The sequence below is a fragment of the Gasterosteus aculeatus genome, chromosome 17, assembly GCF_964276395.1.
Source record: "Gasterosteus aculeatus chromosome 17, fGasAcu3.hap1.1, whole genome shotgun sequence".
NCBI lineage: Eukaryota > Metazoa > Chordata > Actinopteri > Perciformes > Gasterosteidae > Gasterosteus > Gasterosteus aculeatus.
Genome location: NC_135705.1, coordinates 2,086,479 through 2,102,991, shown reverse-complemented (window position 1 = coordinate 2,102,991; position 16,513 = coordinate 2,086,479). Strand labels below are relative to the sequence as shown.

At 46.8% G+C, this 16,513-nt stretch overlaps 4 protein-coding genes across 5 annotated transcripts; 3 read left to right on the top strand and 1 right to left on the bottom strand.

Annotated features, from left to right (window-relative positions):
• Positions 1-390: 390 nt before the first annotated feature.
• On the top strand, positions 391-2,592 carry LOC120834776 (kelch-like protein 10). Its single transcript, XM_040203042.2, has 3 exons — positions 391-672; positions 751-1,240; positions 1,912-2,592. The coding sequence occupies exons 1-3, from the start codon at positions 476-478 to the stop codon at positions 2,590-2,592; spliced, it is 1,368 nt and encodes a 455-aa protein (XP_040058976.2). The 5' UTR covers positions 391-475.
• A 38-nt stretch (positions 2,593-2,630) lies between these two features.
• Positions 2,631-3,363, top strand: LOC144388985 (spermatocyte protein spe-26-like). The gene is made up of 2 exons (XM_078092731.1): positions 2,631-2,781; positions 2,939-3,363. Exons 1-2 carry the CDS (start codon positions 2,725-2,727, stop codon positions 3,293-3,295), a joined length of 414 nt encoding a protein of 137 aa, XP_077948857.1. The 5' UTR covers positions 2,631-2,724; the 3' UTR covers positions 3,296-3,363.
• A 273-nt stretch (positions 3,364-3,636) lies between these two features.
• On the top strand, positions 3,637-12,229 carry appl1 (adaptor protein, phosphotyrosine interaction, PH domain and leucine zipper containing 1). 2 transcript variants are annotated; one of them, XM_040203040.2, is made up of 22 exons: positions 3,637-3,834; positions 4,367-4,465; positions 4,567-4,626; positions 4,919-4,990; positions 5,155-5,242; positions 5,782-5,823; positions 5,922-5,980; positions 6,928-7,074; positions 7,294-7,376; positions 7,513-7,674; positions 7,883-8,071; positions 8,167-8,209; positions 8,311-8,367; positions 8,606-8,697; positions 8,816-8,992; positions 9,232-9,281; positions 9,411-9,585; positions 9,796-9,832; positions 9,945-10,085; positions 10,184-10,234; positions 10,357-10,446; positions 10,565-12,229. In XM_040203040.2, the coding sequence occupies exons 1-22, from the start codon at positions 3,781-3,783 to the stop codon at positions 10,715-10,717; spliced, it is 2,121 nt and encodes a 706-aa protein (XP_040058974.2). In that variant the 5' UTR covers positions 3,637-3,780; the 3' UTR covers positions 10,718-12,229. The 2 variants fall into 2 exon arrangements, with proteins under 2 accessions (XP_040058974.2, XP_040058973.2); XM_040203039.2 differs by having other exon boundaries at positions 9,229-9,281.
• A 787-nt stretch (positions 12,230-13,016) lies between these two features.
• LOC120834780 (uncharacterized) lies at positions 13,017-16,468 on the bottom strand. Its single transcript, XM_040203050.2, has 6 exons — positions 15,081-16,468; positions 14,526-14,606; positions 14,318-14,427; positions 14,149-14,220; positions 13,938-14,060; positions 13,017-13,599 (listed from the first exon to the last, which is right to left on the bottom strand). Exons 1-6 carry the CDS (start codon positions 15,145-15,147, stop codon positions 13,513-13,515), a joined length of 540 nt encoding a protein of 179 aa, XP_040058984.1. The 5' UTR covers positions 15,148-16,468; the 3' UTR covers positions 13,017-13,512.
• Between the last annotated feature and the right edge of the window lie 45 nt (positions 16,469-16,513).

Sequence of the window (16,513 nt, the reverse complement as noted above, 5' to 3'; positions counted from 1 at the left end):
TAAAATGACTTATTTAGGACATTATATTATATTATAACAAGATCCCATTATTTTACATTCTTCCCAGCAGAATGTAGACTAATGGTAATTAGCTCCACCACTTTTTTACCCTTAACCGATAATAAAACCAGACAAAAAACAAAAGGAAATATTTGGGATTTAAAAAGAAATACTTTCTTTACATCTTATTGTCTTACCGTCTTTGTGAACGTATTTGGTCAAAAACAGATAACACAAAAACATACTCAATTAGGATTTCCTTTTTTTGCAGTTCAAAGCCATGTCTTGTAGTTCAAACATAACAGTGAGGTAATTGTATTATGCAAATTAGTTGAACTTGTTTAACAGTGCCTTGGTTCTAGATTCTGTGATGTCACAATAAAAGACTCTAGAATGTGGCCGTGAGGAACTCTGAGCCTTTACAGCTGTCAAACCGGTCACAAACCCCCTGACCACCTACAGTGGAGCAGAAGGGATGGCCGAAGAAGGAACAGCTTCCGCCAAATCAAATTCTGACCGAGGTGAGGCGGAGAAGAGGGTGCGTGAGATGGCCTCCTCAGCGGTGAAAGGACTCCTCCAGAGGAAGGAACTGTGCGACGTGATGATCAAGGTCGGGGGCGCCGCATTCGACGCCCACAAGATCATTCTGTGCAGCTCCAGCGAGTACTTCAGGTGAGTCCTTCACGTTTGGTCCAAAAGGTCCAGATGTTACGTTGTGTTTCTCTAACCCTCTAAATCGTGATCCCACAGCACTCTCTTCACCGGTGCCTGGTCCGTCGCAAAACAAAAGTTGTACAATATCCCCGGGGTGTCGCCCGCGATGATGCGCCTCATCATTGATTACGCCTACACTCAGGATGTTAATGTGACCCAGGACAACGTGTTGGACGTTTTGGCAGCAGCAGACCAGTTCTTGGTCTCCGGGATTGTTCAGAGGTGCTGCTTTTTCCTGGAGGACCAGCTGTGCTTGTGGAACTGCATTGGCATCTGGAGGCTGATGCACTTCTACCACTTGCCTGAGCTGAGACACAAGGTCTTCCTCTTCATCCTGCAACACTTTGATGGGATCATCGCTGTCTCGCAGGACATCCTGGAGCTCTCCGTGGAGCAGCTGACGGCCATCATTGAGAATGACCACCTCAATGTGAGACGAGAAAGCACAGTGTTTGAGACCATCCTCCGGTGGATCTCCCACCAGCCAGACCAAAGAGGGGGTCGAATCTCTGAGCTGTTTTCCAAGGTAACCACACAATCCCATAGAACCGTAGGTGTAGTCGACCTTTGTCTGGACAGAATAACCCGTGTGTAAAGCAAACAACGTTTCCTCACAAATTAGCCCCATATTTATGACCCTGGAATGTTGGAGGCAATGGACAGAGGCAGAAAGGCTATAAACAAACGTCACTATGGTCACATCACTATGATTTTACTCACCGAGGTTGTGAAAACGGACCAGTTGACTTCCACTTGTTAGCAACCTTGACGAGTAGTGGGAGCCTTAAGCTTCTGTCTTTTTTTTTATTAAAAAAAAAACATTTCTTAAGCTTCTGTTAACCACATTCCTTATTTCGGTCATTCAAGCACAAACCCATTAGAACCAAGCAGGCAGCAGTAAAAAATGACACAAGTGGCATCAAAACGCAGAAGGTTCTCTTTGTAGGCCACCTATCTGGAAGGGTACCCACTACTCTATTGCGTCTCATTTTCTTCACTGGAAGTGCACCGTAGAGAACACGTGTTTTCTCCACCGTAGAGGCATCCAAAGTGGCCACTTTTTCATCTTTTCTCTTTTGTAAATGGCATTCTCTCTGAACCAGAAGAGCAAAGATGCACACTCATCTCAACTGCGTTCTCATTGCGAGATCGGTATCTGACCGGTATGTAACTTCCTTGCCCCTCGTATGTGTCCAGGTGCGGCTCGGCTTGATGACCGCCGACTACCTCCAGCACAACGTGAAGGAGAGCGCTCTGATAAAGGACAGCGTCAAATGCGACGCCGCAGTGACGAAATTCATAGAGCTCCGTTGCAGATCCTTGAAACCCGATTACAGCAACCGGCTGAGCCGCCCACGGCTGCCGTCCTCCATCCTGCTGGTCACCGGGGGCAGGAACGGCGCAATAGCCGTCACCGGCCTGGACGCCTACGATGTCCGGGCCGACTGCTGGGTCCCGATACGCGCCGGTGAGATGCGCCGCGTCCACCACGGCGCCGCCCTCCTCAACGGCTTCATGTACGTAATCGGCGGCAGCGACAGAGAGATCAACCTGAACACCGTGGAGAAGTTCGACTTCGTCACCCGCGCGTGGCACCCGGTGATGGCCATGAACCACTCCCGCTGCCATGTCTGCGTCGCCGTGCAGAACGGGTGTATTTACGCGTTCGGAGGCTTCAGCGGACACTCTTACTACAGCTCCGTCGAGCGCTACTCGCCCGAGGCCGACCAGTGGACCATGGTGGCGCCCATGCGTTCCAAGAGGTGTAGCGCCAGTGCTACGACTCTTAATGGCAAGGTGGGTGAAGGAGAGAGTTTTGAAGTTGTGAAGAGGGAGGGGGCAGGGGGGTATTTTGTGTTACTTTGCCTCCATCTGTAGCGGAATGCACATTAAGTGTCCTAAAACCCGCCTGTGTAGGTGTATGTTTGTGGAGGTTACAACGGGCATCGGAGCCTCACCGCGGCCGAATGCTACGACCCGAACACCAACCAGTGGACCGTGATCGCCAACATGAGGAGCAACCGCAGCGGTCTAAGGATCGCTGCCTACAAAGGCCGCATCTATGCAGTGAGTGTGTTCAACGAGTGCCTTATTATCCGGGGTTTAGTTGTACGATGGAGAAAAAACAGGCGGTTATAGCTTCATCTCGTCTCTTTCATAAACCTCTGGGACATTAATTAATAAAGTTCTGTCTCATCTTGTCTTTCACCTGTTCCTCTTCCAGATGGGCGGCACCAATAGCAGGAACACCCACTTGTGCACCGTCGAGGCCTACAACCCTGACACCGACCGGTGGAGAACCGCACCGTCCATGTGCTGTGCCCGCAGCTTCTTCGGCCTTGAGGTGATGGAGGAGCAACTCATTGTGGTCGGAGGATTTGACGGCACCGCAGCGATGTTAACCGTGGAGCGCTATTACGACGAGGTTGGCATGTGGTTACGTGCCTCTGACATGGAGACGCCCCGCAGCGGCCAGAGCTGCTGCGTGCTGCACGGACTCCGCGGCATGGTGGAGGACCTGTTTTCTTCCGGTTCCCCTACGTCGCCCACTGTGGAGGAAACAGAGGGTGGATCTACGTAATCTGGGCACGTGTCAAAATGGGTCACCCTCAAATAAAATTGAAAGGGATTTCATTTTTAATTTCAAAAGATGATGTTTTTATTATACAAAATCATTATATTGTTGTATAGACTGTGTTTATCACGTGTGTATGTATATATATATATATATATATATATATATATATATATATATATATATATATATATATATTCACACAAACGGAGCATCCATTAAGGCTCAAGGTGTACACGGGTACAGCGAAAGGGCGATCCTGGTCAGAGCCAAAATGGCGCCGTTTCCCCTTTAAACAATGAACCAATCAGATTGGTACATTTCCTTTCTATCCAATCACAATCCAGCTGGAGGGCGGTACCCACTGAACCGGGAGGACCGTCTTCGGGGTGTTGTGAATTCGTTCAGCCAAGAAATCGTGAGTGGGAGTTATCGGGACCGATTTGTTGTGCGTTCTGTCCGTCCATTCGTACCGATTACCAACCGAAGCCATGCCCGGAATAGAGAAGCTGCCGATAGAGGAGACGCTGGAGGACAGCCCTCAGGTAACGAGCACCGTGTTGCCCCTGGAAGGCTTCGGCTAGCATGCTAACGGTAGCCACTCGCGGGGCCAGGCTAGCCGTCTTTGTAGAGGCGCCGCGGTGTTTCCCTCAACCAGTGGGGGAGATGACAAGTTCAAGCAGGAGGCTAACATGCTAAGGGCCCGGCTAACCAAAGCTGGCGGACAGCCGTGCGTCGCCTGCTGTAGCGATCAGCGGGGGTCAGAGGGTCAGAATGTCAGGCGCAGGCTTCACACAGAAACGCACTCGTTGACAATTGATAGGTAGCCGACCACTTCCTTAGCCTCTAAGCTAGCCCCCCCCCCCTCTGTGGGTAACTCTTAATCTGTTAACACACTACGTCATAACGTAGGGCGCATTCAACAGATACCTGCTATGTAAATAGCACAGTTGAGGAGCAGTATTGCACTGTGTGGACATGCAGCAGGTGAGTATTTGCCTACATAGGTGTGAGGTTGGGATCAGATGATTAACGCTGCCTCTTTTTTTTCCCCCCACCTGTGTTGTTGTTTTGAAGACTCGCTCTCTGCTGGGAGTGTTTGAGGAGGACACGACAGCGATGTCCAACTACTGCACACAGCTGTATGAGGCCATGCAGAGGATTTATGACGCGCAGGTAAACACGCACGCGATTCTCGGGTGCAGTGCCACTTTGCTTTGAGGGTGCAGACGGAACCAACGGGAGGACGTTCACGTGTCTGTTCTGTTTTCTCTCAGAATGAGCTCAGTGCTGCGACTCACCTGACCTCCAGACTGCTGAAGGAGTACGACAAACAGGTCTGCCGAGTCGACAACCAGCCACCAAGCTCATGAAACTAGACACCAGCCCTACACGCCCACCCCAATTCTTCCCACTATTAAACACCAGCCACCCTCCTTTAAACACCTTTAACCTTTAAACCACCAGCCTCATAACACTAGACACCAGCTCTATTCCCCAGAGGTCTCAGCTCAACATTTAACCTCCATTGCTTTACTGTACGTTTCATGCTGCAGCGACACATTTCTTCTTTTCTCTCAAATCAATCAATCAATCAATCAATGTTGTTGTTGTTGTTGTCCTCCACAGCGTTTTCCTCTAGGGGGCGATGACGAGGTGATGAGCTCCACCCTGCAGCAGTTTGCAAAAGTCATTGATGAGGTGAGCGAGAATACGAAACACACCAGGACTCAGCCTGCGGCTGTTTTGATATTTTTGGATGTTCCACAGCAGGAAGACTTTAGGTGACAGGATGTTTGACGTGTGACAATATGAAAATGTCACCCCCCCCCCACTCTCTCTCTCTCTCTCTCTCTCTTTTGTAGTTGAGTTCCTGCCATGCCGTTTTGTCCACCCAGCTTGCAGATGCCATGATGTTTCCCATCACTCAGTTCAAAGAGAGAGACCTGAAGGGTAGGAAACACACACACACACACACACGGTGCACTGATGATCTGGCACATGTATCCAGCTGATGTTGTCTGATCCAATGTGGTTGTGACGAGTTGAGGTCAGAGTTCCTCTACGCCAAACTGGGAAAACGCTTTTCATGTACCTCTCTTTGCGCACACAACCTTCGTTGTGTTTAAATGAGGCGGCAACCTCCGGTTCCTCAGACTGAATCAGATCCCGAACCCGCATTCTCTGCAGTGACCAGCAGGGGGCGACTCCTCTGGTCCCATAGAAGTCTATGAGAAAACTAATCTACTTCTCGCTTGTTTTATTCCCTCAGTAAACGTTGTAAACATGAGTTCATGGTCTCAATCTCTAGTTTGAAGTCTTCTTCAATACAACATGATGATGAGGCGGCAGATAAGTTCTACATCGGTTTACTATCTGTGGTTGGTATTCCCCAACGGTTGGAAGCGCCCTGTTGTCTGTATGAAATGGACCTTAATTGGTATGAAGGGGGTTTCCCACGGTAACTTGCAGTTCTTCTTTCGTCTCTCCAGAGATCCTCACTCTGAAAGAAGTCTTCCAAATATCCAGTGACGGTAAGTTTTCCTCGTGGATCGTCGTTGGTCTCGTTGTGAGTTAATGCATTTTGAAAAGCAACAAACAAAGATACTGACGCTCCTGACGGTGTCTGCAGACCACGACGTCGCCATTAACAGATACAGCCGCCTGTCCAAGAAGAGGGACAACGATAAGGTGAGAAATGTTTAGTGTATCATTTAAAACTTCAAACTTTCTGACAAAAAGCCGAAAAAAACTGAAGTAAAACGCCCATTTAAATTTTCTATAGCAGGGCTTGACGTTAAAGGTTCCTTGGTTGCCGCTTTTAGAATTTCGAACTCGTGTCCTGGTTTTAACGGTTGCTTATGATCACATTACTTGTCATTTATCCAAAGCGACTTACAATAAGTGCGTTTCAATCATAAGGATACAAACTTAAAAGAAGAAACAAGAAAGTACAATTTCATCAAATAAGCAGATTTACAAGTTGTTATAGATAAGAACCATTATAAGTCCAATTTAAGTGCTACAGTTAGTGTTTTAGTGGAGGTAGAGTGTGAAGATGTGAAGGCTCTCTGTGGTCCTGATGTCTTCAGAGAGCTCGTTCCACCATTTAGGAGCAGGACAGCAAAGAGTGGAGATCTAGTCGAGTGTTTTGCTCTCGTTGAGGAGGAACAAGCAGTTTTATCACATGCAGAGCGGAGAGTGCGGGTCGGGATGTCGGGTTGGACCAGGTCCTGGATGTAAGCTGGACCCCATCCAGTCACAGCATGGTACCTGAGCACCATGTTTAGAACTGGATGAGCCACCGGTACCAGTGAAGAGAGCGGAGGAGTGAGGGAGAACTTATAAGGGTTAAAGACCAGTCGAGCTGCTGCATTCTGGATGAGCTGCAGAGGTGGAATGGCGGTGGCAGGGAGACCTGCAGGAGGGAGTTACAGGCGTCCAGGAGGGAGATGAATCAGGACCTGCGCTGCCTTCTGAGTGAGGAGGGGCTGTGTTCTCCTGACGTCGTAGAGCATGTAGCTACAGGATATTTTAAACTTCATTGCACCCACGAGTCATGTGAACATTTCACCGTACGACTATCTCGACTGGACGTGCGTGATATGGTCGTAAGAAAAGCGTCTCGCGTGCTGCAGTTGCGGGTGGAGGCCGTGGAGGACGTTTACACCTCCCGCAAGAAACACCACCAGACCATGATGCACTACTTCTGCTCGCTGAACACGCTGCAGTACAAGAAGAAGACGGCTCTGCTGGAGCCGCTGCTGGGCTACATGCAGGCGCAGGTACACACACACACACACACACACACACACACACACACACACACACACACACACACACACACTATCTATGTCCACTTAAAGCCTCAGACTGTTTGACAACATTATGGAAAGAAACCTCAAGAGAAAAAGTTCCTTATTTATTAACACTTCTTTTCTCTTCAGGCTTCTTTCCATAATGTTTTCAGACAACGATCCAAACCTGCTTCTTCTTCTCTGCAGATCAGTTTCTTTAAGCTGGGTTCAGAAAATCTCACCCAGCAGTGGGAGGACTTCCTGGGAACCATCGGAACCAGTGTCCAGAAGTAAGACACCCCCCCCCACACACACACACACAAACACACACACACACATCCCTCCATTTGTTCTTTTTCTTTTTGTTACTCAGTTTGAGAAAATTGCAAATTGATACAAACATAATGTGTGTGTGTGTGTGTGTAGCGTGCGTCGGGAGATGGAAGAGGAGGTCGGGCAGATGCAGGAGACCATCCAGGAGATGGAGAGATCATGTGACCAACTGTACGCACCGTGTGACCCTGACCCCGCCCACTCGCCGGTCTGCCGCAACCTGACCAGGAAACAGGGCTACCTGCACATCCGCAGGTAGGAAACACACACCTGCGCTATATTTTTACGCCTTTTAATAGATGTTCATGTTTAAAAAAAAAAAAAAAATTGATATATTTAGATTTATTTAGATATATTTAGATAAACAATTAATTTAGTTCATGAATTAAAACGAGGGCTGTTACGTTCATCTGGCCGCTGGCCCCGTCTCTCCTGGACGTGTCTATCCTCTGTGTCCCCTCAGTAAGACGGGGCTGGTGTCTTCGTCCTGGGAGCGTCAGTACTTCTTCACGCAGGGCGGGAACCTGATGCAGCAGGGCCGCGGCGAGGTGGCGGGCGGGCTGGTCACGGACCTGGACAACAGCTCCGTCATGGCGGTGGACAGCGACGACCGGCGCTTCTGCTTCCAGGTCACGTCCTTCGACGGCAAGAAGTGAGGCGGCCTTTTAAACGTTTGTCCCTCGCAGACGCTGAGCGTCAATGCCGCTTCATTCAAATCTTTGCTCCCGTCTTGTGCGTTCTGGGCAGAGTGGTGACGCTGCAGTCGGAGAGCAGGAAGGACTGCGAGGAGGTAAAAACAACAACAACAACAACAAGGTGTTTAACGTGTCATGTGACTTGCTCCGTCCTGGTGTCCTCACGCCGTCTCCTCTGCCGCTTCTCCTCCTCCAGTGGATCGCCACCATCAACAACATCTCCAAAAGGATCTACCTGAGTGAGAACGCAGAGGTCCGTGTCCCGCCTCCCTCGTTGACGCTCGCGCCGTGTGTTTTTGACTCGCCGGGTCGCGGTCATGTGTTAAACATATGAGATCACACTGTGCTTCACACAGCGAGCTGACGGCCAACGAGAGGAAATCCAAGATCCATTTAAACAATAGCTACACGCTAAAAAAACCTCTGACACCATGTTAATTTTGTTCATGTACAATCGTTTCCGACCGGCCGTCCTCTCGTCCCATCGGCAGGAGCTGGCAGCCAGAGTGAACCAATCGGCTCTCGAGGCCGTGACGCCGTCGCCGTCCTTCCAGCAGAGACACGAGAGCATGAGGCCCAGCAGGTGTGTGTGTGTGTGTGTGTGTGTGTGTGTGTGTGTGTGTGTCTTGGTGGTCAATCAGATGTCTGCGGGACAACTGGACCTCCACCAGTAAAACCCCCCGTCTGTCCCCCCGTTCCAGTAAGGGGCGTGCGGGCCGAGCGAGCAGCATCAGCTCTGTGGGCTCCGAGCCGTCGCCGGCCCTCTCTGTGCTCTCATTGGATGCCCTGGTTGCCCCGGACACGCCCATCCAGTTTGACATCATATCACTCTTCAGCGAGGAGAACGCCGGACAGAACAAGACGGCCCAGTCCGGCAGGTGTGTGTGTGTGTCTGTCTGTGTGTGCGCGCTCATGTCTCGCCTCTTTGTTGTTCTTTTTCGAGCTGTTGTTGTCATAGATACTTTCACACAGAGCGATGCGGCCAAAAAGCGCTGCTGTTCTTACCTTTCACAATAAAAGCCTCAAGTAAGAGTATAAATAAACAAAAGCCATCAGAAAAAAATATATACTTGCCTCACGTAATTGTGTATTGAAAATATGTGTGTTTCCAAAGAAGGAGTAATCCATTTGGAGAGACGGGAGACAGCACACCAGAAGACATTGAAGGTACAGACGTCCTTCTGGATCATGTCAAATAATTCACCAAACTACCTTTGGGTCTCATGATCCGTGTCCCCCCCCCCCCAGTGGATGAGATGTTTTAAGCGTGTATAAATCTACATATTTGTCGCCCAGACTCGATCCTCCACCAGCTCTTCATCGTTCGCTTCCTGGGCTCCATGGAGGTGAGGACCGCCGAGACGGCAGACGTCATCCCTGAGACCATGAGGCAGATCCTGGCAGCCAGGGCCATCCACAACATCTTCAGGATGACCGAGTCGCACCTGCTGGTCACCTGCGACTGCCTCAAGTAGGATTCAGATGTCCTCTGAAGTCTTTTCCGTCCTCTCGAGGCTGCTCTCTTTATCAAAAACCACTGTTACTATTAAATTGAAACATCAGCTACACGCTGCGACTAACACGTCTCCATCGAAGGGCCGATGAAGAAACCGGCTGGATCGACAGTTGGACCAAGTAGGACTGAATTGTAACAGTAGATGCGTTTGTCGTTTCGTTTCAGACTCATTGATCCTCAAACACAAGTCACTCGACTCCGGGTGAGATGATCTCCGCCCGCAGTTTTTCCGCTCAGAAGGTTTTAGTCTCTGACACGTTTCTAATCCCACTCTTTCCCGTTGTGTCCTCTCCTCTGGCCCCCGTCCCCACCAGTTCCCCCTCACCAGTGTGGTTCAGTGCTCGTCCCACCAGGACAACCGCAGGCTGTTCGGTTTCGTCCTGCAGCCGGCGGGCGGGCAGGGCGACGGCCGAGCCGTCTGCTACATCTTTGAGTCCAACAACGACGGAGAGAAAGTGCGTCCCTCTGTCCCTCCGCCCGTCCCACTGTCCACAAACTCTCCGTTTGGGTCCGTCCGTCTCACCTCGCATGTTTCTTCTTCACGTGTTTTCAGATCTGCGACAGCGTCGGTCTGGCCAAGCAGATAGCCTTCCACTCCGAGATGGTGAGACGGTGACTTTAACGGCGTTTTGACAGCTGGCGTCTTCTGTAGCGGGGGAGGGAGGGGGGCGTGGGGGGGAGGTCGTGTGGGGGAGGGTTGATCCGTGTCGTCTTGTTGTTGTGTAGGACCGTAAGGCCGTGGAGAAGAGGAAGGAGCATGACAAGGCTAAAGAGAGGCAGCAGGAGGAACTGAGCAAACAGAAGCAGATAGAGAAGGTGACCTTTGACCCCGTTTCACCTTTCACTTGTCCCGGTGCTGAAATCAGGATCTGAGTGAAGCCAATGGGGAAGTGTTTCTACTCAAACAAACTTTATTCACTTTTTTCGTCTGCAGGATCTGGAGGAGCAGAGCCGCTTGATCGCCGCCTCCAGTCGCCCCGGCAACCAACCCGCCGCCGACGGCCAGGTGCTGGTGCTTAGCAACAGCCATTCGGAGGACAGCGATGCCGGGGAGGAGGGGAAGAAGAGGGGGGAGTCGGAGGCCTGACGGAGGTTGACGGAGGACACGTCCGAGTACCGACTCCCAAGCTCCGGAGTCAGAGGAGCGGGTGGGGCGGGCGGGCGGGTGGTGTCACCGGCTGGACTCTGTGAGCGGAGAGGATAAACTAAACTAAACGCACCCTCGCTATATGAGGAGGAGGGCAGCATGGAAACGTCACAGACTTTCCTGTGTAAAAAAACAACACTGCTTTTGATACCGTCTCTCCAGAAGAGGATCCAGGTATAGTTTTAACCCGCAAGTTTGTGTTCTGTTTTTAATGTTTTGTTTTATAGAAAGCGCTAACGGCAACGGCGGTGGAGAGCAGCGAGTGCTGAATGAGGAACATCTGACAGTCAGTCACATTCTTTCTAGAACCCAGAAGACACAGAACCAACAGAGGAAGAGGGAGTCTTATTTTGAAAAGTACTTCCTGGTGTTTTTTATCATTTATCATTCAACTAACAAAAAAAAAACAAGCATCATGGATTCAGCGTTGGGTCTTTTTCATCATTCAATCATTCTTTATATTCTTTAAAGTCTCGATCGACCAAACAGAAAAAGTTGGATGTACAAACCAATCGATTAATCGATAAAACGATCATGTCATCATGTTTCCGTGGTCGCTGCCAGGTGATTATTGCGGTTCATTAACGGCTAACTAAGAAGCGGATGAATTACACGTAACATCTGGATGATAAGCAGGTTACAAATGGGCTAAATTTGGTTTAAATACAACTTCTGAAATCCCCGCCACCGATTTATTATTCCATATTTGTTGATTTATTGGATATTTGTTCTCCGTCCGTTTGTATGCAACGTGTGTGTCTGTCTGCCTGCGTGTTTGTTTGTGTGTGTGTGTTTGTTGTCGGGAAGAAAAATCCATAATATAAAAATGATATTATGGATTCACATCAAGATTTTAATTCCACATATCTGAAACTTCTGCCTCCTACTAAATAAATAGCTGCATGCAAGTAGTGCTCATTAAAAAGCTAATAGCTATAATCATATATTTTATATCGTATTCCTTCTTGGTCCATTAAGGTAAAGAAAAGCACAAATCGGATCAATGATCTCTTTACTTTGGCCTTATTTGTTGACTGTTCTTCATTTTGAAAACTGAAAACAGAGAAAAAGGTTTGGTCTTTTCTAAATAAAATGACTTAAAAAATGTACTTTTAACACTAACGTTAAATAATGTGCTGAGTCGGCGTGTTTCTCCTGACATCTGAAAATTGATCTTTTACAAAACAATGTTTATCGCCCTCATTGGTTTCTGTTCTTCACAGCTTTTATTCATTAATCTGACTTTTATCTGTAGAAAAAAGGTCAGGATGTTAAAGGTCAGAGGTCACAGCCCTCTGGAGATGTTTTTTAAAGCATAAATTGACAGTTAATAATGAATTTTTATTTTGGGGGAGAAGTGGAGCAACACTTTACTGACGCAGTGATAATTGTTTGTGTCATAAGCGGAAATAAAAAAAATCTTCTCTGTGATAAATAAAAGCACTAACTCCACCCGCCCGGGTCAGTCTGCTGATTAAATCAAGCGTACATGTGGTTTGCATGTTATTCTAACTATGCAACATGCAGAGAGGTGTCGCCCGTTTTGGTCCTACAGCTTTAAAGATTACAAAAATGATGCATTTATGTGATTAAATAAAATAACTAATAGTCAATTAAGGAAATGATAAATATTAGTTATGAACAAACACCTTTCAACCATTTATTCATCCCTCTTTGCTAAATCTAAGTTCACACATAACATGAAGGTGTTTCAGTACATTTATTAAAAGTGAGTTCGTGTTTTTTTTCTCGTATCACCAAGCGGAGAAATTCAGAATCCAAACCGCTCTTCACATTTACTTACACGTCTGCATCAGATCAACGCTGAACACCTGAGAACCAGTTACAGTCCACACAAAGGCTCCCATTACAGCCAGTATTTCTATTTCCATTGACCTTATCAAAATAGCATTTAGTGTCGAAAAGAATGTATTCAGAAGAATTCTTCTCAAAGCTGCAACATAATGAAATATGAATGATTAGTGATTGTGACGCATCATGTGAGGTACTATGATACTTTAACTATGGTAATTATTATTATTATCATTGTTATGAAGGATTGGTACGAATCGGTCCGATCTGAATTTTAAATAGAATAATAACTTGACTAAACATGAACAAAATAACAAAATTAATTGAACTTAAACATCTTATTTCAGATTATCTATTAAACAGAATCAGCCAAAATGTTACGAAAATACCGTAACTGATTACCCGGAAGGCAACAAGTAAGAAAAGGTGAGGTTTTATGAAAATATCGTTTATTAAAATATACATTTATTTCAAGTGTAAAATCAGCAGACAGATGAACTGAATATAAACATCTGCTATAAAATAAGGATTAGACAAATGAAAACATCAACAAAATGTAAGTTAACTTGTCTATTAAAATAATTCACTTTAAAGAAAAGTTCCAAACATCACCAGAGACACGCAATAGAAAACAGATTTTTGTCCACTTTTAAAGCTCTAAATGAATCTGCGGCGTCGTTTTCTGAATCTAAGATTAAACATAATTTGACATCGTGGGGACGTTTGTTTGATCCACTGAGCTCTCCGGCCTGGTTTCCCCGTCATCAACAACAGACACTTTTAACTCCTGCTGTGAGGAGAGCGGTGAGAGGACAGAGCAGCATGTGAAGGAACACGCACGAAGTTCATGAACACGTGTGTTGTGCGTGTGGCTCCGACCTCGAGCCGGGCCCAGAGTGTTTCTCCAGCTTCACAGGAAGTGATCACGGTGTGAGGATCCGGTCCGAGAGCCAGTCCAGACCCTCGACCAGACCCGCCCCGCTCACGGCACAGGACGCCTGGACCGACCACTGCGGGGACAAAAGACAGCGAGGTGAGACGCAGAGCGTTCTCATTGGTTCTTGTGGTTAAAGACAGTTTAGACTTTGTTTAGGTAATCTTTTTCCGGGGACTCGTTTCTTAAAAATGGAATCTTTAAACGTTGGTAACTGAGCGCCTTGAAGAAGACTCGGCACTACAGATTGAGACCATGAACTCATGTTTACAATCTTTACTGAGGGAACAAATCAAGAAAGAAGTAGAGTCATTTTCTCATAGACGTCTATGGGGACAGAGGAGCCGCCCCCTGCTGGTCACCAGAGCGAACGCACCCAACTTCTGCATTGCATTGTGGGAATTGGACACCTACCGGCTGCGAGACTCCCGATAGGCGCAGAGCCTCCGTGATGTCACTCACGGACATGGCTCTGGGCAAATCCTGTTTGTTGGCGAACACCAGTAAGGCCACGCCCCTCAGCTCGTCCTCCTCCAGCTGCGACATGAGTCAGACGTCAACCAATCAGTGACGTCCTGCTCTGACGTCATTATTGTTTCTTACCACCGCCACAGTCGCAGTTTACCATCCTGTGAAGCTCGTCAGCGGCTTCTTTGATCCGCTCGGGGTCGCTGCTGTCGACCACGAATATCAGACCCTGAAGACGAAGCAGGAGGTCGGACAGAATCAATCCCACGGCTTCAGTAAAATACTTCTCATTATGGGAGGATTGGTAGTAGTACTAGTAGTAGTACCTGCGTGTTAGTGAAGTAGTGTCTCCACAGAGGTCTGATGATGGTCTGACCTCCAACATCCCAAACTGTGAAACTGATGTTCTTGTACTCCACTGTCTCCACATTAAAACCTACACACACACACACACACACACACACAGTTGAGTTATTTTATGTTGTACTATTTTGTGTATTGTCATTTAACTCGTGCTTGGACGGTAACACTGACCGATTGTCGGGATGGTGGTGACGACCTCAGCGAGCTTCAGTCTGTACAGCAGAGTGGTTTTACCTGCTGCATCCAGACCCACTGCAGCGACACACACACATGCCCACGCACACGCACAGAGACACACAAAATGTCAGTAAATAATGCAAAATGCTCGACAAACTTTTTCAGAGCCCAAATTAACGTCTTTAAATGGGTCCAATTAGGAAATCAGGAATCAGGAAACATTTATTAGCCAAAATATGTCAAACATACAAGGAATTTGTCTTTGCGATTAGTGCGCGACAGTAGACAGACAAGACAACAGTGCACAAGTAATAAAATAAAGTGGAATGAAATGCTAATGCAATGGGTTAATAGAATAAGGCTAAGGCTATGGGCTAGTATAAAACAAGAGAATAAAGTTAAAAAAAATTAAATATTAAATTCGGCTATGATAATAATAATGACACTAATAAGACAAACAAACAATAATAATAATAACTATAGCAGAAATATTAATATCATTTATAATAATAATAATAACAACAATAATAATAATATGAATAAACTCACCCATTAAAATCCTGACCGGTGTCTTTGAGATGAACCGGGAGAAGATGTGTGAGATGATGACGCCCATTGTTCAAGTAGAAAAATTTAAGCAACTTCTCTCCGTGTGTCGCTGAGTGTGTGTGTGTGTGAGTGTGTGTGTGTGTGTGTGTGTGAGCGTGTGTGTGTGTCTGGCTTTTATAGAGCAGCGGTGTGTGCGTGTGTTTTCCACGCTGTCATCCCGGCTGCTGTCAGCTCGGTACACGGTGGCGACGAATGCAACACGGCTGCCATGACAACGCACCGGAAAACCCCACTTCCGCTCACAGGCCAGCCTTCAGAATAAAGCAGGTTGAATCTCCTCTGTGCCATAGAGCTCCGTCGTTGTCTAAAAATTATTGAAGATACATTTGAGATCTTCTGCTCAACTTCAATATATTACGCTACCTTTTAAAATGTTTTTAGTAAGTTTCCAATGTGGACTTTTCTTACTTTTACGTTTCCCCCTTTTTTTGCAAAAAAAGTTATTTGACTTGTCTATAAATAAGGACTATATCCCTAAATTGAATAAAAGCTAACCATTGATCTGGGAAACATGTTAAAGATGTTAAATATAGACGTAATGTAAGAGTAAGGGTCAGTTTTTTATTTCCATTTAAATACTAAAGTTTTGTTCTGAAACGGTCAAACTATTGTTTAGTTTTTATTTTGAAAAAAGACTGTGCTTCCTGCAGTGCAACAGGAAGCGTTTCCCTGACTCCTCCCCCTGTTGATGTTGGCAGAACTGACAAGCCTGTTTTCAAAGGTGTCTGTGTTTTGCCTCTTTTCCTTCTTAATTAACCACATCATGAATGCCAATAAAATAAGAAACACCGCAGACCAAGTAGACAAAGGCTCATAATATAGTAACACAACACAATAAGCATGAAGTCAGTGTAATGACGATGCCATAGTGTGTGTTTCACTAATCATTGAACACTTTGTCCCTGCCACAATCCACCAGTGGAATGAGGCTTTCCAGGCAACTGAGATTTATTGACACAGCAAGAAGTTAATAGTTAGTTCTTGTTTCATATTGTGTGTCGTTTCTGTCAGTAAAAAGAGAAGTACACAAAAGAGGATGTCATGAACGAAACCATCTGAAAACATCTCACAGAGTTGTGTCATTTGGTTTGTTCTCGTTTCCTTTCTCCCTTTTTTACCGAATTATTTTATTTTATTGTACATTGAGATTATTGTACTGAGGACCAAGTCCAAGGACACGTGACCCGTCTGTCGCGCGTGTCTTTGTGGTTCAAAGAAATCCCGACAGAGTGAGACATCATCACGTGGTCACACAGGACGCGCTGGTTTCCTCCACGTGGATCCGTGATTTCACAAGACTAACGAACCGCCGGTGTTTACACTGTAAAGAGGCAAATGTAGTACAAAGTATACAATTACCAGTCATAATACCA